Source organism: Tupaia chinensis, unplaced genomic scaffold, assembly GCF_000334495.1.
Source record: "Tupaia chinensis unplaced genomic scaffold, TupChi_1.0 Scaffold000503_1, whole genome shotgun sequence".
NCBI lineage: Eukaryota > Metazoa > Chordata > Mammalia > Scandentia > Tupaiidae > Tupaia > Tupaia belangeri.
In genome coordinates, this window is record NW_006160015.1 from 3,193,799 (window position 1) to 3,219,531 (window position 25,733).

The 25,733-nt window shown below is 37.9% G+C and overlaps 1 protein-coding gene across 1 annotated transcript in view; it reads right to left on the minus strand.

Moving 5' to 3' along the window:
- The window catches only part of GPC6 (glypican 6), a 1,323,196-nt gene that overhangs the window by 992,232 nt on the left and 305,231 nt on the right, over positions 1–25,733 (minus strand). The window contains exon 2 of the mRNA XM_006156610.3: positions 1,553–1,711. Coding sequence (XP_006156672.1) covers positions 1,553–1,711 — 159 coding nt within the window. The remainder of the gene's footprint in view (positions 1–1,552; positions 1,712–25,733) is intronic.

A 25,733-nucleotide genomic window follows, 5' to 3' on the forward strand; every position in this document is an offset into this window, starting at 1 on the left:
CTAGAGAATAGCTTTATTTGTTTAAAAACATCAACTCTCCATAAAGCTACTTAGCATTTAATATTGTTCATAAAAGTAATACACATTAATTACCATGAATACTGCCTTGGAAACATTCCAACATCATTTTGGAGTACAGCTCTATAAAGGCACTAGAGTTCTTTTCCACAACATGGGTAAAAGTGAGTGGTGGCAGATAGCTTTCACCTGATTTCTGTAACAAATGACAAGATGTCTCAATTTGCCTCAATTTGAAGTGATAGACTGCAGTTCCCCAAACACAGAGCCCCATCAGGGGCTCCTGAATGTCACTGGATTTGTAATCTGTCAATCAAGGGCAACCCCTAAATACTCCCTAGTTGCATTCAAAGGAACAACCTCCAAGGCATCGCTGTTGAGTAAGGAATTATTTTCATATACATCCACATGTAAAGCTATACACAGAATAAGAGGTGAGGAAAAGTATGGAGATAGTGAAACATGCAGAAAAGATGAAGTCCCAATTATTTACATGGAAAATGTCATATCAACATGAATACTGAACACGCCAGGTGGGCCTGTCTTTTACATCTTAGAGAACTGATCTGAAAAAAACCCTGTGTTGTTCTAAAAGCTTAAAGCAGTGATGAAGTGAAACATTTCACTTACCACACAGAAAATAAAAAAAGAACAATAAAACTTTGGCAAACATTTTCTAAACTGGCTCTGTTATGTATTGACCACAGAGGGTGAAGATAATGAGTTTTCTGTAGCCTTAGAGCATAAGGAAGGCTTGTCACGATTTGCAAGTCTTGTCTTTAAGGAATCATAGTAAGTTACACTCAATTCTTAGAGCACTAAAGACTACACATCATCCAAAAATATTAACTTCATTATGATCATTGTTGACATTTTAAGAAATAAAATACTGGATGAAGCAATGATAAAATTTACTGCTGAAATCTTCATAATACTTGCTTTTACTCTTTTTGTTTTCTAATACAAAAATGCTTATTTTAAAAATTGAATATGAATATAAAGTTGATTACTGATCACTAGGAAATCAGAGCGTCTAAGCCTTTTGTAGACACGCTACAACTACAGTGTAAAACACGCTACATTACTGCAACAACTCTATGAAAGGTAGTCCATGTACTCAGCTCTTAAAACAAGCCTGTCCTCTTAAAAGTGATGTTAGATTTCAGATAATTTTAAATGACACAATCTTGAAAAAGCAAATCCCCATATGAAGACTGAAGACAAGATACTACGTGACAAAACATGAATTAGAATCACTCTAATAATGAAAAAAATGAGCCATGTCTCACAGAATCAATCTCACAGGCAAAGTACAAATGCAGAAGCTCTTTGTTAACTCAAGTTTTTCCAACATATTACTATAAAAATAACATAGTGTCAAGAAAGCTCCTGCTTCCTCTAAATATAGACAATGTTTTGAATGTTTCAGAAAGAAAGGAACACTCCACTCTTAAAATTTTTTTTTCCCCAAATACCAAGACTGTCATAGAAAAGCGCACCTACAACACAGTGAAGTGGAAAGAGTTTCACTTACCATCAAATTTCTTGTGCCTGGACACAAAAGTGGTGCGTACAAAATGGCTTGTCTCTTCTACAAGGTTTTCAAACTCCAATTTGCTCTGTTGACTTAACTTGTCTTCCATTTCTGTGGTGCAGCACGTATATTCCTGAGGGCAGATTCTTAAGTGTTCCCCTGCAATGAGAAGTTAAAAGTCAGTATGGAATAAGAAAATCTTTTGGGAAATTTTAGAGAATTGGCTTCTCTAACATGACGCTCAAATACTGGGGTACACCTTGTCCCAGCTCCTCCTCCAGCCATCCCTGGGAACCATCTCTGAGCCTCAGTACTCAATATTCAGGACATGTGGTGGACTTAAGTAGAACTTGATATTTAGTTTCTATCCCCCATTACTTAAGTGAAGGTGTGTTAAAACCCCCACAATGCCATGGATTGTTAACGACTCTAATTGGAAATGTACCAAGTAACAACAGATGACCAAAGATGCAGTACCATTGTAAGTGTCCTTGTTTTTGGAAACTTTAAGTAAACAAAAGGCATTTAGTTGCATCACCATTGCCTGCCAGACAAGGGGGGCAGGAGAAGATGGAAATGGCTTGTTGTGGCTGTGTTGTTTTAGTGCAGGTCAGTCTGGGGAGTGCATCTGCTTTTCTCTAGGTTAAAGCAGAGGTTTTTAATGGCAGGTCTGTGAGCCATACGTTCTTTCAGTTGAGATTTTGTGTTAGACTGAAAATGTTCTAAAAGGAGGAAGTCACTGATGGGTTTAATTAATGCTCACATTATGTGGGAATGTAGAATAAAAGGAATGAAGTCTTATATTTAATTCACCAGATATCTCTCTTGATATATGAAGCTACTTCTTTTGACAATATTGCTTTCTTTGGTGCTATTTGCAAGTAGAAGCCAATCCTTCACTTCATGAAATTAAAATGGTCTGTTATTGCATAAAATGTGAATTTCCAATTTATGCAGCTCAGTTAGTGTCAAAAATGTTTATCAGAGAGAAGAAAGAAAATCCACCCAACATCTTGCTAAATAAAACCAACAAATGGCCCCTGCAATTAAAGTCACTGTAGGGCATTGAAAATCAAATCAACAAAGTCCTTGATACTGTGATTAAAAGCCATTTATAATGTTGAATAGTGCTTACAAAAAATATGTCCTGTGACCCTGTGTGAAGTATAGGGTGTCTTAGGACTCCTCATGTAGTTAGATATTTAAACTCTGACTTAAAAACACCAGAATAAAAAAAAAGAATGATCACAAGAATATATTAAAGTGAGATCTCATGTAATTACTGAAAAGATGACCATAAAAATTTTATCCTGAGCCAGCTGGTGACATAGTGATTAAGGCAGCAGGGTCCCCATAGCTGACCTCGTGATTCGAGTCCATGACCCAGTGGGTTAAGAAACACTGCAAGCATGTATGCTTGGATGCCAAAGATACCAGAAGGAGAATGAGAAAGAGATTATGGCATGACCATTCTCCATGGGGGAAATGCTTTCTTACTTCCCCTTGGACTCATTCTCTCTCTCTAGAATGCACATATGCCCTTTGACAACTTTTTAAAAATTACATATATATGTGTATTAATATATATATAATACACATATATATGTTATATGAGAGAATATGCATCATGTTGACAATGACAGCATCCAATTTAGATTAGTATTTCTTTCCTAGGAAAAGTTAGGGCTTCAGAGAAATGCTCAAGTATCTTCATTTATAATCTTTTACCTTTTAAGCTCTTAAATACATATGTAGATTTTATTATACTATCTTTGTATGATTAAAATATTCTGTAATAAAAACTTGGGAGTAGGTCATTAAAAAGTAGTAGTCACTATAGCTTTGTTACCAATCGATAGGAGAACATGTGTTAGATATGAAGAAAGAAAAAACCAGCTGCCCTGACATTCTGAAGTCAGGGTGGCACTCACATTTTCCTTCTATATACAAACAGCCTCATCAGATACCAACTTCAGATAAGATTACTCTAAGACCATGAAAAAATGAGAGCAAGCAAAGCCACTTCACAGTTTTGTCTAAGCACAGAAAACAAGGTCACTGTGCCATTTAAAAAGCACCACACATCTCTGCTGTTAGCGAAGATGAAGATTGGTGCTTCTTTGCCATCTTATGATTTATCTTTGCACCTGTCTCCCATCTTGTTGAAATAATATGCAGAGATACTTATTATAGAATTACCTTGTTACCAATTACTTCTGCTTTCTCACAGTGCCCAATCTAGGGTGAACCCCTGGATGTTTGGAACTGTTCCCAAACTACGCAACTAAAACCCAAATCCTGTATTAGATTTCTTTCTAAACCCTTCTTTCTGAGAAACCCCATGGTTTCTATGGGATTCTTTCTATGGCGTATTCTTCTACCTTTTATCAGTGATAAACAACACTGTTCTTTTACAGGTATGTTCCTGGTCATGTCTGGCTTGAAAGCTTTAACAATGCTAAAATGGGGAAGGACAGAACAATGGGGATTGTGAAATCTTTCCCAAACTGAATCTGATCTGTACACTTGGTTGAAATGGCTTGCTCTGGAGCCTAAGATCCTGGGAAGGAAACTATGACTTTATCAAAAGCATATCGTCTGCAGATCACTAAGTTTCTGTTGTAAAATACTAAGCCTAACTGAGAAGAATGAAAAGACAAACTATCCAGAAGCAAAATTTCCTGGTGTTCTAATGACTTCTATGTTGTTAGGCATAGTTTTTTCCAATCCAAATATTTTAATAAAGACTTGATCATGTTCTCTTTTTCTATGGGTATATGAGTATTTTAAAATAGGACATTCAATGGATTTTCATTTTATGTGGAAAATAGATGATAAAAGCAGTGTACAGAGTGAAAATATTTTCTGAAGGAAGCATACTACCTTCATTGAGTTTAGTGAATATCATCCAGATAGGAAGTAATTTTGTCAGTTTCCTCTAACCCTACTCTGGTCCATGTTTTACTGTGGCTCTCAATGAATTTCTTCATTTCTTTCTTAGAGTGTACACAAAAGCCTTTACACTTTCCAGTTGACTACGTGAACGCTGCTTTTCATTTTCAATCACTTTCAGGAAGTTTAGACACCAAAAATTGACTGATTATGGTTTAATTTAATTCATGGCCTGAGGCATATGTTGGCCATGTGAATTAATGCCATCCATTTAAATGATCTCTCTACCTCTCTACTTTCTCTCTCCATGCTTATCTATTTTCTGTCTTGCCATCTTTCTAGATTTGACCCTGCCAGGGATCCATATAACAAAGGAAAAATTAATTGACTCCTTGAGAATATTTCCAGTTCTATGAACAGACTAATAATGCAATGAATCTGTAAGGTTGCCTCTTACAAATATCTCCATAACTCTATGCCTGTGAAAACACACTTCATGAAATAATTACAGTTTAAAATTATCCCAATAAAAATCTAAAATAGCCATTTCCTTTCTTTTAACTATTACTTGATATAAAACACTGATTGATTATCTGGCAGTGGTTAGAAATTATAATATGTCCCATCAGATCTAATTTCATGAGTATTATCTATGTGATTTCTTCTAAAAAAATTCTAAATATAAATATTTCCTTCATGACATAAAATACTTATTTCCTTTTAGTCCATTTTTCACTAAAACTCACATGCATTTTGGACATAAAATATGTTTTTCCTTTTGGTCCATTTTTCACTAAAACTCACATGCATTTTTTTATAAACTCAATTTTAATGATTCAGTAACACAATATAACTCTGATGTACAAAATCTTGAGAAATGGACATTTCTTTGTGTTTTCTAGCAGAGAGGTCACCAGACCATGGCCTCTGAATCAGATCAGCCAGTTATTGTAGGAATTATAGTTGAAAGGAAAAAAAAAAAATCTAAAATTTGCATCCATAAATAAAGTCTTATCAGAATACCATCACTCCCATTGATTTACATATTGTCTGCTTTAGTATTAGAATGCAGAGCGGTTATGTCAGAGACCATATGGCCTGCAATGCCTGAAATGTTTACTCTGTTATATCATACATACTGCAGCTCCCTTGCTATATGAAGAAACTAGCTCCAACCCTTCCACTTCCAATTTCTCCAAATTGCAAAAGTATGAAATCTTGCTCAGCTTAAATATGGCCCGACACTTGAGTATTTGATATAATAATGAGATGATTCCAAAGTTCCAACTTGTGAAGTAGAAGAAAGTATTGTCGTTTAAGAGTTTACCACTCATACATCTTTCTCAAATTGTTGTAGAGTTTCTAAAATATGTCTAATATATAATTAGGTACAACATTTAGGTAAACTAGAGAGGAGCCAGACACATAATAAAGATCGGGATAAGAGACAACTAATGCAGAAAGTGTGGAATGCAAGCTATGATAACTGTATTCTCACTCATCAAACATTTATTGAAACCTTCTATGTGCAAATCATTATGGTCGGTTCATGCTCAGCAAGGTCAGATTCAGGGTCGTGTCATTGGAATGATACAGCTTGGTGCCTTCTTAGGGCACTTGAAGCTCATGCCAGGGAAATCCCTCAGTCCCTGCATTTTTACAGGGCCTTTTACCAGCTCTAAAATACCTAAGGGAAACTGTAGATATGGAAACACGGAATCCCACCAGGAAGTTGTGCAATGAGCTCAGGGCTATGAAATCAGACCATGAATTGTCATCTGTCTTCCAGGAAAGAAGAAATGAGACTGTTCCTCCCTCCCCATGCCCCTTTTAGCTACATGTTGTTCTTAGCAATGTCTTTTCCCAATGCCTGCCCAGATGTTCATTTTCACTCCAGGATGCTGAGGTGACAGCAGAAATATGATTCTGCCAGATCCGATGCCCTTCAGGGAGGGCCTTGGGTCTGAAAACTGCCAGGAATAGCCTTGGTGAGTGGCATGGTGGGAAAGAGCAGTGGACAGGAGGAGCTCGTTAACCATCCAGGCCAGTGTCTGCAGGACCACCACTGCACACTTTATGCCCTCAGAGGCGGCACTCAGGGAGCTCAGAATGCACGTTTCAAACAAACAACAGAAATGAGGTGCCCAGAAGGAGTCACATTTCACAGGCTATGTCTAACCAAACTCTTAGATTTTGTAGAGCTTTGGAGAGTGAAGGAAAATGACCACTTTGCCTTTCTAAGAGGTAGATAAGAATACAAAAGTAAAAAGCAGAAAAAAGATAGCAAGGTCAAACAAAACAGAGCACTGCTTTCTGAGTCTCCAAATTCCACTTGATAAGAGTGCACTATTTGTTTTAGATCTGCTCCTCTGGCAAGAGGTCTTTATCCGAGTTCTCTCTTTATCAAAATGCCCACAGTCATTTAGCATGTCTGGTACCAAGCTACAGCGTCTTCTGTCACTTGATGCATGCCCTTGTGTAGCTATTCATTTTGTTCACCTGATGCCTAGGATTTTGATAGGAGCAAAAACTCTGAAGAAATAGGTGTGAGGAAGTAAAATGTTTAGAACAATAAGTTAACTTTTAGCTAGACTTTCTAATAGCTAAGCTAATTTAGATTGGAGTTAACAGACCTGGATGATTCTCAGTCTCATAATGTTCCTATATAAGACATCAAAAAGTGGCAGAACATAGCAATTTGACATTTTTTGAACATATGCTCCAGTAAATTTCCTTAAGTTCAAAATCTCCAAACCTTTAAAGAAGCACTTTTTCAATATTTTTCAGTATGAAAAGTTATTACAAATGATCCTTTTATATCTATGCAGGCTGTTCTTGTTTAGTGAAGTTGTTAAATACCATAATCAGAAACGTTGAAACTTTCACACAGTTTCAGAAAATTCAATTAATGTTCCACTTCAGTGGATCTTATCATTCAAACAACCTATATTACTGCCATCTTTTGATGCTGTCAATTTTCCGATAAGGGCTTTAAATGTTCATTTTTTGTAGTTCTAAACGTTTCGTCCTACATTTTGCAAAAATAACTCCATTGAATGGGACCAATAAGTTAATTGTTTAAATTATTCTAATGGCTGCATGAAAATAATTTCAAACATGCCACTCTAGACAATACAGAAGATTCTTCAGTCTTTTGCCAGTGTCTCTGATCTTTACCATTGGTTACTTTCCATTACAGAGAAGCTGACTGTTTGGGGGTGAGGATGAGAGTAGAAGGTCATAGGAAACTGAGCATAGGAAATGGAGTGCGGTGGGAAGGGAGCAGGCAGTGCTTGAAGGCAAGGCATTTCTCAAAAAGCATGATCTGGAGTGAGAGAAACTCTTTCCTTTTTCTCCCATCTAACCTAGACTTTGGTGCATTGTCACATTATTAAACTTGTACAGCTGCAGAAGTGGTGCAACAGGTACACAATACTCTGTGATACTAGACCTATGAGGGGAGATTCAGGGTTCACATCCCAAAGGTTTGTCTGTCTTTACATATGTGCATCTGTACCTGTGATCCTGGCTGGCTGAGGCTGGGGGTGAATCAGGGTGTGAAGACTGTGCTGGGAGTCTCTCTCTCTCTCTCTTTTTCTCTCTCTCTCCTTCCCTATGCTTCTCTAATGGAAGAACTAAAATAAACTTGTGAATATTCAGATCAGTTTCAAATAGAGGATATTTCTCCTTATCTTAAATTTACATAACTTATTTAATTTATACAAGTAAAACTTTCAGACATTTAAAAGCATTGCCTTCACATAAAAAATTATCTGCAATTTGTATATGTACCTTCAACCACACACACACACACACACACACACACAGGTACAGGCACACAATATATTCCCAGCCATAATTTTTAAAAATGAAAAAAATAATCTCAGAATCATATTTGACTTGCTGAGACTTTTCTTATTCTCTGTGGACAGAAACCAGCTCAACAAAATTGTGTTTATACATCTCAGGAACAATGAAGAATCATAACAATGATTCCATGACATGAAATGTATGCATGGCAGAAACCATCTATACATCCATTTTTGCCTGAGACAAGGCTCACTGGGGCAACACAGCAAACTTACAGGAGCTATGAGATAATTTTAAATTTCAAGGAAAATTTCACATCTTTAGGAAACTTGCACAACTTAGTTGTTGTAGGTAGGTAGTTCACATTTTCAATGTTGGATTGTACTGCATTCTTTTAATGGTGTCATGTCCTTGCAAAGCAGGATTTTTTTCCTTAACTACCATTTCCCTAGAAGCATGTGAAAGCCAATGTGGAATATGAAATCTGAAGGGTGGTGTCCAACTGGAATCTAAGGTCTGAGAAGTTGTGAGCTACCCATTAGCAAATCCTGGGTGGTCAGGAAAGTCATGATGCATTTTTGCATAGAAAAATGTAGATAAATGTCATGACTTTCCCAAAAACCTGATATGTATGACTGTTTGAGAATCAAGTGAAAAGAAATCATGGTGTGCACGTATTATGCTTTCAAATAGTTGCTAAGTTTTTTTATGACATAAACACTTACTAATTTGGATTTAACACTAAATGGAATGGTGAGTATTTTTTCTTATCTAGGGTGTCAGGGAAAAATTACTGAGACGCTATAATGGTTTTGTGTCAATGCACCCAGAGTGATGCATCCAGTAATTTCGTCAGACCCCAATCGAGTAATTGCTTGGAAAGTATTTTGTAAAGTACTTTGGAAACAGCCACAATCAGCTGACTTTAAGTAAAGGAGATTGCTCTCAATAATCTTTATTGGCATTACCGAGTAAGTTGAAAGGCCTTATGGGACAAAACTGAGGTATTAGTAAGAAGAAATTCTCCCACAAGACTGCAGCATCTACTCCTGCCTAAATTGTCAGTCTGCCAGCCTGCCTGTGGATTTTGGATTTACCAACTACACAATCTCATGTCACATGGACCAGTGCCATAAAGTCAATCTCTCTCCCTTATATTGAGTCATCAGGAAAGTCATGACATTTTGTATAGAAAAATAGAAAAATACATCATGACTTTCCCAACGACCTAATATATATAAGTAAAATGTGGAAAATATATACACTTATATACAACTGGTTCTGTTTCTCTAAGGAACTCTGACTGATACAGACACTTTGGGCTCCATGCACAGAAAGTTAAGGAACCTCTGCATCAACTCATTCGTCTCCCAGTGTATCTACAATGGAGCTCATCACAATTGTTTATGAATACTTGTTTAACTCATTGCTCATTAATTTTATTCCTTTCTCAGTGCCTATTAATCTCAATATCTGAAGTATTAAACATGGAATCAGTACTGGGGTCAGCAGATGGTATAGTGGTTAAGGTGTTGGACTCCCATGTGGCCAACTCTGGTTCAAGTCCTGGACCTGGTGGCTTGGAGATCATGCTGGGCATGTGTGCATGCATGCTGAGAATCCCAGGAGAATGGAGGAGAAGGGATTAGGGCATGACTATCCCCATTGAGGGGTAATTTCTCACTTTCTCTTATGCTGCCCTTCTCTGTCTTTCTCCAGAGAGCACATGTACCCTATGGCAAAACAAAACAAAACAAACAAAATACATAAAATAGAAATGTTAAAAATTAAAAAAGGAATTAGCACTATGTTCACAAATATTTATCGACCAGCTCTCTGCTTTTAAAGGAGAGTCTTAATTTAAAACAGATATATTTCTTAATGTAATTTCTAAATTATACCTATTTCCATGGTGTAAATACACCCAATATGGCTGACTTATAGCTACCAAGACGATGTTACTGAACACTTATTTGGGAAGAGATGTGTGGTGGCTAATTTCATCAGAAATGTTGTGTTAACATTTCCTCCATATGGATACAACAGCCTTTGAGAATATGACTAATAATATGGGGACCAGCAGTTGGCATAATGGTTATGTTGCTGGATTCCCATGTAGTCGACCGCAGTTTGAGTCCTGGACCCGGTGGCTTAAATTCATGACAGGTGCGTGTGCGTGTATGCCCAAGATCCTGAGAGGAGAATGGAGGAGAAGGGATTGCGACGTGGCCATCCCCCTGGAGGGTGATTTCTCACTTTCTGTCCCTCTAGAAGGGATTGCGACGTGGCCATCCCCCTGGAGGGTGATTTCTCACTTTCTGTCCCTCTGTCTCTCTTTCTGTCTTTATGGTAAATGTATGTGCCCTATGGCAAAAACCTCCCCCCCAAAAAAGAAATAAAAGATAGTGAGAGATTATACCTAATAATAAAACAATTAGAAAGTGATAAGCATTGAGCCATTATTTTCTTTAACATAAACTTTAATAGTAAATTGTAAATTTGTATAACTTAACTGTTAATAATGGCTTTGCTTAGTAACAGATTCACAAAACTCCTTAAAATCTCACCATCAGTTCTCACAAACCCATTTGAGCCAGCTTGAGCACACTACACATAGAGCTAAAAGTAGTATTTATGGTTGATTGGCTCCTTCTTCATTTAGTTGAATCCAAAATCCAATAGAAAATGTCCTACATCACCAGAATCTGCCATTTCTACAATCCACAGAGATCTATGTGGCAGATACCTATTTTCCTCAAAGGAGAATTGGTTCTTTACAGTTATTTCAGGCTGCTAGAGTATAGTAAAGAATCCCCAGAGAGAGATGAGGAGGAGTGGAATAGGGTAGTTATTTTAGGAATGGTAGAAAGTGGGGACAATAGCTCTCTCATATGCTTAAAGTCCCCACGAGTCACAAGCAGGGTGACTATTACAGCAAGGTACACCAAGGGACTGACCCAGGTCCTGCTCAGTTTCAGGACTATGGCTGCTATTCCAGGACACAGAACCACACCTAGAAGAAAGCTGTTGATCTACACTACCATTATGAAGACCTTAGGCTCATTACTTTGTAGGCAAATACTCAGTCACTGCTGGGGTACCCAAAACCAGTAATTATGAATCCTGTCTTATTTACCTCTGTAGTGCTCTGTACTTGAGCACAGGTCTTGGCAGAGGTTCTGGAATAAATGCTTTATGTTCTCAGATTCATTCATTCATTCATTCAATCCCTACTCAATAACACACAAGCAAGGGATGAATTACTTTGTGCGATACTAGGTGATCAAAAGACAGTGAGTGTTTAGGAAGCTTGGGGTCCCGCATGGAAAAATGCAGCTGTGTGCTAAGTTCCACCTCACCAATAAGCACAAGTTCTGTATAACCACATATTCCTGGACATCTACCCACTTTCTAGACTTTGATGCCCCTTATAAGAACACGATTAATTAAAAGGGCTTTTTGATTGTAACTGCCTACTCAATTTTTAGGCAAACAGTATCTGTATTGCCGAGTTTCAATATCAGGCAAGAACATCCCAATTCCCAATTCAAAAGCCAGTTTCATGTATTTCTTTCACTTCAGCTTGGCCCCAATGTCTCTCAAACTGTATGACCTGCAATCACTTATCAGGTGACCACTACCATTCAAGTTTAAAATAGAATAGAGTATTTCAGTGCTCATCATATGAAGTAAGGAAATTTCTTGTGAGTACGCTGCTACAGTTACATGTGTTTTGTAGGCACTAGATGACAAGATGCACTGCATGTCTTATTGTAGGTTGTGAGAAGGGTATGGAAGCCAGAGTTTGATTTTGTGTGCAAGCAGTACAGAAAGGGCTCAGAGCCCACTTACCAAACCATAAATAGTCAATGCTCATTTAGATAAGCTTGGCTGATTTTATGCATGTTTGCTTCTTTGATGATATCAAGATATCCTCACTGGAAGTATTCTTCGAGAGGCTTCTATCTTTATCATGCTTGCTTTCTAAAAAATATTTATACCACCTTATTTTCCACTGGTGTTTCATAAGCATGAGCATCTTGGTCCCCAAAAGAGACTAATTGCTGACAGAAAAATGGAAAATTAAAACAGCAGACATAAATATGGTCCAAATTTCAGAGCTGCCCCAATTCATTTGTCATATTTATCTTAAGGATGGCTCATGTGCCATCAGGTAGAATAGTGGTTAAGGCACTTAACTCCTACATGGTTAGTTTAAGTCCTGTACCCTTGAAATTCACACAGGGCCCATGTGAGCATGTGCCCCGAATCCCAAGAGAATGGAGAAGGACTGAGGCATGGACATGGCTATCCCATCCAATTTCTGTAGTGGTTTTACACTTTCTCTGTCTGTGTCTCTGCTGAGCACACATGTCTTATAACAAAAATCTCTCTTAAAAAAATAAAATAATTGTCCAAAACTTTATATTCAAATATTCAACAATGTACTTAATTCTATAGCCTGAATGGTATGTTCCCTTAATAAATTATTTTTTCTTTTTCCAGGGTTCATCTATATGGGCAGGTTTGACTAGATCTAGTCAAATGTTCCAGTACTGTTTGCTAAACCCCAGGCAGACAGCAATTCACCAGCTCCATGCAATCTTCTGCAACCCAAGCGGCCAAGATGCTGACTTCTATCCTTCATTCTCTATGACCCTATGGTATAAATTAAATTAACTGCCTCCTACAAATCTATGCAGAGACCATGATCACTTTCAAGTGTATTGCAACTACAATCCACACCTTTCTTTCCTAACTAGAAGTTTGGTAATTTTTACAATTGAATTGTTGATCCTGTGGTGCTACACAATACTTACATTTTCTTTTTCTTTCTTTTTTTTTTTTTGGAGAGTTTTTTTGCTATAGGGCACATGCACTCGCTAGACAGAGAGAGACAGAGAGACAGAGAGCGAGAAATCAGCCCCCCTCCCCCGGGGGGATGGCCACTCTGCAATCCCTTCTCTTCCATTCTTCTCTTGGGATCTTGGGCACACACACGCATGCACCCGGCGTGAGTTTAAACCACCGGGTTTGGGACTCAAACCACGGTCGACTACATGGGAGTCCAAGCGACATAGCCATTACGCTAACTGCTGATCCCCAATACATACATTTTCAAAGTACCTGCTTTGGACCCTGATAAGAGCAAATCAGAATTCTTACTAAATTATATGACAGCTCACTTAAGGATGTAAGATTTACTGATCAAAGTCCAATTGCTATAAACTAGTTCAAACTGATTCAGAGGCTGAATATAGGTGACAGTGATTAAGAACCTAATCAAATTGAACTGCATGTAAAACTTTATGAAAAATTATTTTCCTTCCCATAAAATACTGCAATTTTAGTAGGCACCTGTAAAATCATGACTACCACTGTGATCATATCATATAAAGTAATAAAAGGCAAACCAGCTAGAAATGTTATAAGATCTATGGTGCAGTCTATAAATGTATATTCCTTTAATTGTCTGCCTCCATGACAATGAAACTCCATAATATCCAACCTTTTACAACTCTTGGAGCCATTAATTTATAATAATTACTTTAATTCCCACTAATCATTTAAGATGGATGCCCATAGGTAAATATCACTCAGTCTGTATTTCACAGATGAGTGATGGGAGGTCTACGAAAAGGAGATATACCTTTTCCCCTGGCATTGCTTTTGCAATTAATAAAGGGCAAGAGGTCTCCTTCTGAAATTTGTGCACAGGGACCCAGATGCTTAAAATGACACCACTTCAAATGCTATAATAAATTCTAGCATCCTGTTCAACCTGGGGCTTTAAAATGTCAGTGTTCAGGTGACAATGGGAGAGTTGAGCATTATCACTAAATAATTAGTGTGATTAAAGCTCAGCCATGGTTTTAAACCAAGACCAGAACAGAATCTCAGGAGACAGGAACAAAAACTCTCCTGAATTTAAAGCACATATCCTATATACTTAAAAAAAAAAAAGAAAAAAAGACTAAGTTCAATTTTGAAGAACACCCTGAATAATAAAGATTAGAATGTGATCTTTACATTGAACACAATTTTCTTAAACATGGGAACTTTTTTTTGGGGGGGTAGGTTTTAGGTTTTTACTATAGGGCACGGGGGGGAGAGGGTAGGTTTTAGGTTTTTACTATAGGGCACGTACACTCACCAGACAGAGAGAGAGGGGATGGCCAAGCTGCAATTCCTTCTCCTCCATTCTCCTCTCGGGATCTTGGGCACACACGCACACAAGCCCGGCATGAGTTTTAAGCCACCGGGTCCAGGATGCGAACAGTGTTCGACTACATGGGAGTCCAGTGACATAGCCATTATGCTAACTGCTGGTCCCGGGAACTATTGTTAATAATACTGCATTGTAGGGACCAGCAGATGGTATAGTGGTTATGTTGCAGGACACCCATATAATTCAAGCCCCAGACATGGCGGCTCAAAACTCTTATCAGTAACATGTGCATGCATGCCCAAAATCCAAAGAGGAGAATGGAAGCGAAGGGACTGCAAGGTGGCCATCTGCCCTGGAGGGGGTTATTTCTTGCTTTGTCTCTCTCTGTCTCTCTGGCAAGCACACGCTTCCTATAGCAAAAATATCTCTTAAAAAATAATAATAATATATTGCATACTGAAAATATGCTTAGAAAACATGCTTCTTACAGATATTATACACACACAAAATATAATTAAGGAAGGGGATAAAGTTAATTTGCTTGACTGTTGTGATTATTTTATTATTTCTTCCTTTGTCTCTCTCTGTCTCTCTGGCAAGCACACGCTTCCTATAGCAAAAATATCTCTTAAAAAATAATAATAATATATTGCATACTGAAAATATGCTTAGAAAACATGCTTCTTACAGATATTATACACACACAAAATATAATTAAGGAAGGGGATAAAGTTAATTTGCTTGACTGTTGTGATTATTTTACTATCTACATCAAAATGTGATGTTGTACATCTTGAATATAGACAAAATTTTTATACTTCAATGAATAAAAAAATAGTTTAAAAAAGTTAAAAAATTTAAAACAAATTTTAATTAGAATGAAAACTCAATCTTTAGGGGACAATGGGAATAATCATAGAATTGTTTTAATCTTAAAAATCTTTGTCTTTGGGATGTGTTTTTCAGACTGTCCTCCAAGGAGTCAGAACAGATAGGTATATCCTATAATGTTGCTGAAAACCAGGTTATCTCTGCGTTTAGGCAGCACTTAAATCCACAATATGCAAAGTTACATCAATCTCATTAACCTAAAAAGTAACATTTGTCCAAATGGTACTTTCAAAGCACAACATTATGGACAGCTGAACCAAATCCTCATTGTTTTAGTTTGCTTGTTTGTTTTGTTTTGTTTTGTTTTAGTTTTTGCTATAGGGTACAGGTATTTACCATAGACAGAGGGAGAGGGAGGGAAAGTGAGAAATCACCGCCCAGGGAGGATGTTACACTACAATTCCTTCTACTCCATTCTCCTCTCAGGAATTTTGGCATACAAAAACACAGGCCCAGTGTGATTTTCAAACCACTGGGTTTAGTACAAAAACCTTGTGATCAACCATGTAGGATCCCACACCTTAACCTCTGCACCACCTGCTAGCTCCCAAGTCCTAGTTGTGTTGGAAAGGCTATGGTGAAATAATACTCGATCTTTTGGGTACAGAAATTTTCCAGAAAAGTTAACTATAGTCTATTTCAACTCATCTCTTGATGGCTATTGGCCATTATAAAGAATATACATTATGGTTAAACTTCCTGTATTTAATATTACCATACTAGGGGAAGTAGAAAAATACATAAGGATCTGTGCAGACAAGTAATAGTACACAGGAGGCTAATGATTAGTCAAATTTATTTTATTTGTTTAAGTTTTGATTTGTTTTTGCCATACAGTGTATGTACTTATCAGAGAGAGGAGGACATGAAAAGGGAAAGTGAGAAATCAACCCCCTAGGAGAATAGCCACATTGCAATCCCTTCTCCATTATCCTCTTGAGATCTTGGGCACACACTCACATGTACCCAACATGAATTTCAGACTGACATATCTGGCACTCAAATGTGATTGGCCATGTGGGTGTTCAATGCTTTAATCACCATGTCAACTGCTGGCCCCAGCCAACTTTATAATACATGAATAACTTATGTGATATAGGTTACTAAAGTTGCCTTCTTGGCTCCTGCGTAGTTTCTTGGGTAATAAGCATTTGGAGTCCATACCTTCACTCTTGAAAAAATTTCCTGAACTTGAGTAATTTATCCTCATAGCAATTTACACTGATCACCTTAGTTGGTGTTAATCTACACATCGCAAGCACATAAATTGCTTCTGGTCTGTGCATCTGTTATAGCATTCATTTTAATGCACTCTGATTTGTGGTTATTTATGGGGAAGCCTGTGTTTCCATTTATCTGTTGCTATTCTCCTTCTTAAATTCCATGGCCAGAACAAATATATGTTCAGTTGCATCCCAGATCTTGGCAATGCTATTTTCTCTGCCTCTAAAGACACTAACTGCTGCCTCCCCCCCCCCCTCCCCGCTTCTTCTTCTTCATCTTTTTCCACCTACCAAATCTTAGTTTAAACTTCATTTCTAAGACGTTTGTAATCCTTTTGGGTCGAGTGTCCAGGTGAGGTATCACTCTACTTCCTGCTTTCCCATTATCTCTGCATGTGGATCTACTTCATCCACATGACTGCACCGGAATAGCCAGTCTGTTCACCCATGCCCTAATGCACAACAGCCCACTAGAGGACTGGAATTGTTCATCAATTATACCCCTGACACCAGATCGCAATTGGTCCATGATGGCACTAAATTTGGTTCAGTTGATAAATCAAATTTAGGTTCAGCGAAGAAGTGAAATAAAAATAAATGAATGAAATAATACAAGTAACAAACTTCACATAAATGAGGATACAAAAGAATATTAAGCTCACTTAGTAACAAGTGATTTAAGAGAAACATTGCTTAATCATGGCTACCCAGGTAAATGAAGCAACGCTGGCAAGGCTCCATTGTTGTAACCCGAAGACTAAGTTTGTATCAGTGCCAGTAGATGGAGAAGCAGTTACGTTGCTATACTACCACATGACCAAATGTGGTTCTAGTCCCACACATGGTGGCTGAAAATCATGCTGGGAATATGTGTGGGCATGCCCAAGATTTTAGGAGGAAAATAGAGGAGAAGGGATTGCCATGTGACTATCTGCCCTGGGGGATGACGTCTCGCTTTCTCTCTCACTGTTTCTGTCTCTCTCTTTCTCTCTCTCTCTAGTGAATGCCCATGCCTTAAGGCAAAAAAACTCTTAAAAATAGATATAGGTAGATAGAGAGATAGATGACTAAGTCTATAACGATTTACAAGCCTACTGGGGCGGGCTTCAACTACCTTTTTAAAACGATCAGCTTGAACGCCTCATTCATATGCCTTTAAAAAAATCTATTGATGGGACCAGCAGTTAGCATAATGGCTCTGTTGCTGGATTCCCATGTAGTCGATCGCGGTTTGCATCCCGGACCCGGTGGCTTAAAACTCACACCAGATGCGTGTGCCTACATGTCCAGGATCCCGAGAGGAGAATGGAAGAGAGGGTACTGCAGTGTGGCCACCCCCCCCAGGGGGTGATTTCTCGCTTTCTGTCTCTCTGTCTCTGTCTGTCTGTCTGGCGAGTGCACGCGCCCTATGGCAAAAAAACTCTTCAAAAAAAAAATCTATTGATAATGTAACTACTGGTAAACACAATTTTTAAATGAATATAGTTCCTCAGGTGTAATCTAAAAGAAAAAATTAAAATATGACATCAAAAATAATATGCATGTTGGGACCGGCAGGTGGTGTGGTGTGGTGGTTAAGGATGCTGGACTCCCACAAGGCCGATCATGGTTTGAATTCTGGAGCTGGTTGCTTGCTTTCTCACTTTCCCTCTCTTTCTCTCTCTCGCTCTGTCCCTCTCTGGTCAAATTAAAATAAATAAGCAAACAAAGTTAAATAAAATAATTCTTTTAAAAAATATAATATGCATGTTAAATATCACATGCTTCAGCTATTGATAAACATAAGGCAAAGGAAGTACTTACAGTGTTTGACTTGGATGTGCTACTACCAACACTACGAACACAACAGTGACAAGTACGGATTAGTGGAGGTGTGTTGCTGAAGCCTCAAGTATCAAAAATGACATAGCTACTAGTGATGAGATTTTTCTGAAACATTGTAAAAACTCTTGGTAAAACCTTCATTAAACCAAATAATATATTCTCTTGACTTATACTGTACTCACGTTTCTAAAAAATTCAGAGTATATTAGCATGGCACAAAACCATTTTATGCTGTTAGTTAAATGGAGTTTGGCTCTAGGCTCATTCATTTTAAACAAAATTTTTACCTAAGAGAAAGTTAGGATGTTTAAAAATTATGTAGTATGCTGAATAAGCATCTTTATTTTGCAGTGAGATCTTATTCATGGCAGAATATTGTATTTTCCATTCTTAGAAACCACCTAATAATTGCTGATGTGAAAAACTTCTGGAAGACATATCTGCCTTGAAAGAGAGCTGAACTATGCAAACATAATAACATTTTTAAACTCTAGGATCCTCAAATTTTACACACTCTCCATCTTAAAATAAGCGTTGATAAGGGTGTTATGTGAGTGGGGTGTGAGCTATTGGGCTGAAACCATTGGCTGTTTATTCATTGATTAATTCTCAGCACCTGTACAACCATCTACTCATTCTTTCAGTCACATATTGAGTACCTACTGTTATAAGTAGGTACCTCTGCACTTCAAAATAATAAACCAACTCAGAAAATCAGCCTTGTACTCTAGTTTGAAAATCCTATTGACTGATCTCAAGGCTAATGAAACTTTTAGTCCTCCTTTTGTTGAGTTCTTTGAGGTATATAGAGAAATAGATGCCTCCTGAATAGACCAAAAATTAGTTTAGTTTCCCCTTAAAGTGCCCAAGAGAGTCTATTCTGTCATAGTGAATAATACTCCCAATTTCCTGGAGGAATTCCCAGAAATAAGGCTGGGAGTCAGAGGTGAATGAACCCATATAAACGTATTAGAAGAACATCTGACAGTTTTCCCAGATAAACTCCTGGAAGTCACTCTATGTCACTAACACTTGTGTTCATTTTCTTTTCCAAACATACGGTCTTAGACAAACACTTTTCGATAGCACATTTTGAGTGTAGACTCTTCAGCTACCTCTTGGGGTCCATGTTCCTGACATTGTGCCCAACGCACTGTAGAAAGCAAATGGTATGGCAAGCATTTGTTTCATCACCTCGCTGTGCAAATGGCTGTAATTTACAAGTTTGGAAAGCGTGCATCCTTCTGGGATTCACAGTAAATTCTCTTTTCTTCTTCTTTCAAATTAATTTTGCTTTTCACAATTGTTCTGCCATAGGAGATAGACACTGTGTATATAAGGAGTGGTGGAACCCAGCCAGGCTTGCAGCCTCCATAGGATTTAATCTTAAATCCTGCTAGGAGACTACAGCTCCAGTTTGAGTCAACAACCAAACATAAAGTTTACTATTAAGTCAGATCCATGCCACTTAAAACAAAACAAATGACATTGAATTGCTCATTTCTAGCTCCTTCTGAAGAAGTCTTCTGCAGGGTTATGACCTTTTACAGAATTATTATAACTAAATTTTCACCCAACACATTCAGTGCTGGCTTATATCATTTTACATAATGTCATTTCATACTGTGAGAAAGAATGAAAGATGTGGGTTTTGGTGCTTGAATGTTTATCATCGCATTGGCCCAACTGCACTTTACAGAAGTCCGACCTACCTTCCAGCTTCAAACATAATGCTTCAATCATGATGGATATTTATCTAAAATAAACTTGGGGTACAAGAGGTCTCATTGTTAAAAAGAGTGTCTCAGATCTAAGGATAATAATATGTGAGTGACTTACGTGGTTGAATAAAGGGTATGTACAAGAGTGACACGCAATATGGATCATGTTCTCCATATTAGGGGGATGGACCAATGTAAACGTATCCACGGCTATGTCTGTAAGGAAGAGGTTGACATTGAGACTGAGGCAGTCAAATGAAATAATGCACAAAAGATTTGTGCTTCATTCTGTAAGCTCCACTCAGTTAATCCTCTAAGTAGGTTGTATTGTACCTATTTTCTCCTCTACAGAGTGAAGCAGTTTACTGCCAGTGTTTGCTCCTTCTGGAAACGGCCTTCACTTAGGACACACGCTATTTTTTTTTTTCCTCTATGATTGCATGCTTATTTTTAGTGATCTGTGGTTAAGGGGGTGGGTGGAGATTCTGAATCCAGGGCAGGATGAAACCTCCCCATGTTATCCGTCAGTTTTGTCACTGGTTATTTCAGTCCTTCCTTGCCTGAAAGAGTTGAGTACTGTTATCTTTAATTTTTACTAGATCAAGAAAGTGTGGTTGAATTTTGTGTATCCCCTTACTAGGGAGCCCAGAATTTAAGTGCAATTTGTTTGCACTCACCTCTAACTGCTCTTTTGTGTGTTACTTTCCCCACTTTCTTCACCCGAGTCTAATTGAAGGATCTCTAACTCTCATGGGTTCTCATACTGTTTAGGCCAAGTTGCCACAGACGTATTCCAGACTCAATCCAGTCTGCCCCTCACCCTCTCTTCTTGCCCTCTCAAATCCCACTACACTGTGTCCCTGGGGACAAATGGAAGAAATGGACAAGGAAAAGAATTCCAAGGAAATGGAAAAGTTAGCAAACCAGCATCAAGACTTTTTGGTCTGAGCCTGAATCTTTGTCCTTCAACTTTGTGGTATGACATGTAAAAAAAAATCTGCCATGACAAGCTAGCCACAATCACAGCTTTGAATGGAATAACAGGGTACTTTTTCTCCTCCTTTTTAGATCCAACGCCATAGATGATATTGGAGAAATATCATCTTGAGATTAAGCCCCTTATTCCTTCCTCTTCCCCCCACCCTATGTCCTTCAATGATTTTAAATTAAAACATTGAAATATTCATCAAGCAGCAATTCAGAGATGAACCACCAACTCCTCTTTTTCTAGGCTGTTATCCATGCACTTATTTCCACCTCTTCCCCTGGCAAAGCATAGACTTGCCTCAAATCTGCTAAATTTGAGTTTGATAGCTAAGAACTGCTTCCAGATTTCAGTGTATTAGCAGAGCAGAGGAAAGGGAGAGGTAAGAGCTGAAGTTGCCACACCATTTATATACACAAGTTTCATTTTGATGACTGAATGCTCATCTCTGGAGCATGATCTTTCTGAAAGCCAGATTTCAGGATTTATGTAGCACAACCAGAGTACAATAATATGCGATAAAACACATATTCAAAATGTATGCCACAAAACTTGTTAAAAATATTATTCAAGGAGCCAGCAGGTGGTGTGGTGGTTAGGGTGATGGACTCCCACTTAGCCAATTGTGATTCAAGTCCTGGAGCTGGCAGCTTGAGATTCAGATTGGGCAGGTGTACTTGTTTGTCCAAAATCCCAGGAGAACAGAAGAGAAGGGATTATGGCATGGCCATCTGCCCTGGGGAGTGATTTCTCACTTTCAGTCTCCCTGTCTCTCTCTAGCAAGCACAGGTGCCCTTTGGCCAAAAACCCAAAAAAAAAAAAAAAAAAAAAACTTTTAAAACAGGCTTATGTAATCAAAATTCATACAACTATAAGATAAACATCTGTTGAGAATCTTATTTGATTAGATAATTAATGGAAGACACTGCAAGATGTTACAACTGGTTAAAGGATAAGTTCAAAGAACCACACATATATTAGCAAAACTCTGCTAAATGAATTAAAAATATACACGAAATATTTATTTCAGGAATAAGGATAGGGGTAGGATCGGGAACTAAAACTGTTGTATTTCCAGGAGACAATATTATTTTATATTTCTATGGACAGGGTCATTTGCATTGCTGTCAATTATTTATAATACACAGCATTATAAAATAGCTTAAAGATGACAGCAACAGAGGCCCTGTGGAATCAGATACCCAATGCTGACGGGTGTGCCAAGACTCTGACTAGTTTTCTGTTGAAGACACTGAGCAATCACTTTGGCTCCTTTTAGAGCTTTTACCTAAAATAAAACTTTAAAATTAAGGGAACTAGGATAGAAGGTAATTTATACATAGTTTAAAAGGAATAGTAAAGATAAAAGTGACTAAAGTAGAACCTAGTCTGTCTATGGGTATCTAGAACAGATTAAGAAATGGAAAAAATCCTAAAGAAAATCTACACAAAAACCTCGATAGGTGATAGAATACTCTACACTTTGTCTTTTTCCCAACTTTTGGAGTTAGCCCACCCTGACAGCTGTCTAAAACTACACCCTCATATATGTCATTATTCTTAACACATAGATAGCTGGGCAGTATGCCCAGCACCATGAAGAACTAAATGAGAAGCACATTAAATATTGCCTTGCCACCAATCCACCCATATAACTATGTTACAGGGTATTAGCTTAGTATTTGTCACAATCTGTTAACATTTTTCAGGGACAGTCCTGCTGTAGTAAATACCATGGAGGCCCATGGGGCTCCTTCCTTCAGAAATAAGGCAGGTGTGGTAGACGGTGCAAGGAAGTGACAGCTGTAAAGGCAGCGGTTGATCAGCCTGCAACGCAGTCCACCAGCATACACAAACACCTGCCCGCTTAAGGGAAGGAAGTTCTGAAATGGTAATAGTTCCAAAAGCGTAGTACTGCTGGACAACCTGGCGGCTGTCTGATTTAAGCAGATGGAATTAGTATATTAAGTAGTTGTATCAAGGATTCTGGCCTACTAGCACCTAGGTAATTCCATTTAGTACATATACCTTTTTCATCTTAATAAACAAAAAAAAAATCCCCCTGGAGTTAAATCTTAGTCCTTTTTATTTATCTAAGAAAAAAAAATTGCAGTATCACTCTAGTTTAGAACTCATTAAATAGAGTGTGTCAACAAAACTGTAAAACCTGTTTAATAAGATGCCTTCTAGGTAAGAGTTTTTAGACACAACTGCATTCTGATAGGAGATTTTTCTTAAATTTCAAGTCCTAGGGAGAGTATTCCTCAAATACAGAAATATACACACACACACACACACACACACACACACACACACACACACATATATTCATGTCATTAATCCCAATTAAATAACTAACATTTTGATATTTTAAATATAAAAGATAATGTAGCTATTACTAAACGTGACCTCCATATGATCCAGATAAAATCTTGTGGTCCAGCTCACCAGTCAGAAATAGAGCGGCCGGTTCCTACACCCTATGGGGTACCTTCTCCCTGCCAGCCTTACTTTGTCCCCTCCTTACAAGAAAGACGCTTTCTGTGAGAAACATTCCAAATGTACGGTGTTTCCTATATCACCTGTATTACATAAATATTACATATTTAGGACTTAAATTTATTTCTTTTCTGCCAGAGGGTACATGTACTCACCAGAGACAGAGAAAAGAGAGAGAGAGAGAGAAAGCATTTCCTGATGGGATATGGTCCTGCCACAATCTCTTCTCTTCTATTTCTCTATCCTGTCAGGATTCCAAGAATACACACACATACACCCTAAGTGCTTCTTAAGTCTCTGGGGTCATGATTCAAACTGCAGTTGGCCATGTGGAATACAACTCCTTTCACTATTAGGCTATGGGGATAGTACTATGACATTTTCTATTGTTATATGTTACTTAAATCCTACTCACACAAAATTACAGAAAAGTACAGGTGATTAAAGAAGGGCTAAAACATGAGGAACCTTTATATGTTAGCTTTTTAAAAATTGCCTCTACAATAAACACAATTTCTTTAAAATTCTGAAGTGTTTTTTTTTTTTTAAGTCTCTTTCAGCAAATTGGCTTGTGACAGTATCTATGTCTTTAAAACAAGATTGTTATTTATTGAAATGTAGCTGTCTACAAGTGGTCTTTTTTTTTTTGAGAGGTTTTTTTTTTTTTTCACTATAGGGCGCGTGCGCTCGCCAGACAGACAGAGACATAGAGACAGAAAGCAAGAAATCACCCCCCAGGGGGGATGGTCACACCGCAATCCCTTCTCCTCCATTCTCCTCCCGGGATCTTGGGCACGCACGCACACGTGCCCGGCGTGAGTTTTAAGCCACCAGGTCCGGGACGCGAACCGCGGTCGACTACGTGGGAGTCCAGCGACATAGCCATTACGCTAACTGCTGGTTCCCACGAGTGGCCTTTTAATTAAAAAGCATTAATAGTAATTTTTTTTGAGAAAGTGACTTTGTCATCTGGCAAAGACTTTAAGGAATCTAGAACATCATGTGTTAATCATTGAAAAAAAAAAAAAAAGCAACTCTAAGGCAGCAAGTAAAATCTGTAGTCAACTAGCATTCCTTGAATCAAGGAAGATGGGCCATCTGGCTCTTGGATTGGACAATGCCATAATTTCACACAGCCCCTAGAAGTCTATCAGCTGTACTCTGTAACTTGATATCCTGATAATATTTTAACTTGCTTGTAACAGCTATAAATCAAAGCTTTTTATGTTTCCTGAAAACGAAAACTAGAGCCTTCCCCGTTGACCTGATATGTCTTAATCATTTATCAAAAGTTTATGTAGAGAAATTTAGAAAAGATCTATGATGAATGAAAGACGGATTCTTTCCACATTAGAATAGTCAAGAAAATTAAGATGTCAATACATCTTGCAGAGGATGGTTTCATTACAAAACTAAATTTGAAATAATTCTTCAGTTGTAGCTGATGACAAATTACACTTCAGATTTTTTAAAAAATCTCTATAGCAATGGATTCTTTTAAAGATTTTACATTTTCACATTTCCTGTGTTTCGCAAGGAAGAGTTACTTAGAGTTGTAACTTTTAGATTTCCTTTTTTTAAAGTATTATTTCATTTTTATTTATCATGATTATTAATTTTTAAATTTGCTACAGGGCATACACATGAGAGAGAGAGAGAGAGAAAGCAAGCTGGCAAGTCTGGGTCTCAAACCGTGGTCAGTCATGTGGGAGTCCAGCAGCTTAACCATCACACCATTTGCCAGGCCCTTAGATTTCCTTTTTGTAAAGGATTATTTATTAGGTCATTGGAAAAGTCATGACACATTTTTGCATAAAGAAACTCAGACAAAGTACCAGCAGTTAGCGTAATGGCTATGTCACTGGACTTCTACGTAGTTGACCGTGGTTCAAGTCCTGGACCCGGTGGCTTAAACTCACACCGGGCGCGTGTGCGTGCATGCCCAAGATCCCAAAAGGAGAATGGAGGAGAAGGGATTGAGCATGGCCAGTTCCCCTGGGAGGTGATTTCTCGCTTTCTGTCTCTCTCTGTCTTTCTGGTGAGTGCACACACCCTATAGCGAAAACCTCTCAAAAAAAAGAAAAGAAACTCAGACAAAATATCAAAATATATCAAGACTTTACTTTTTATTTATTTATTTATTTTTTAATTTTAATTTTTATTTGAC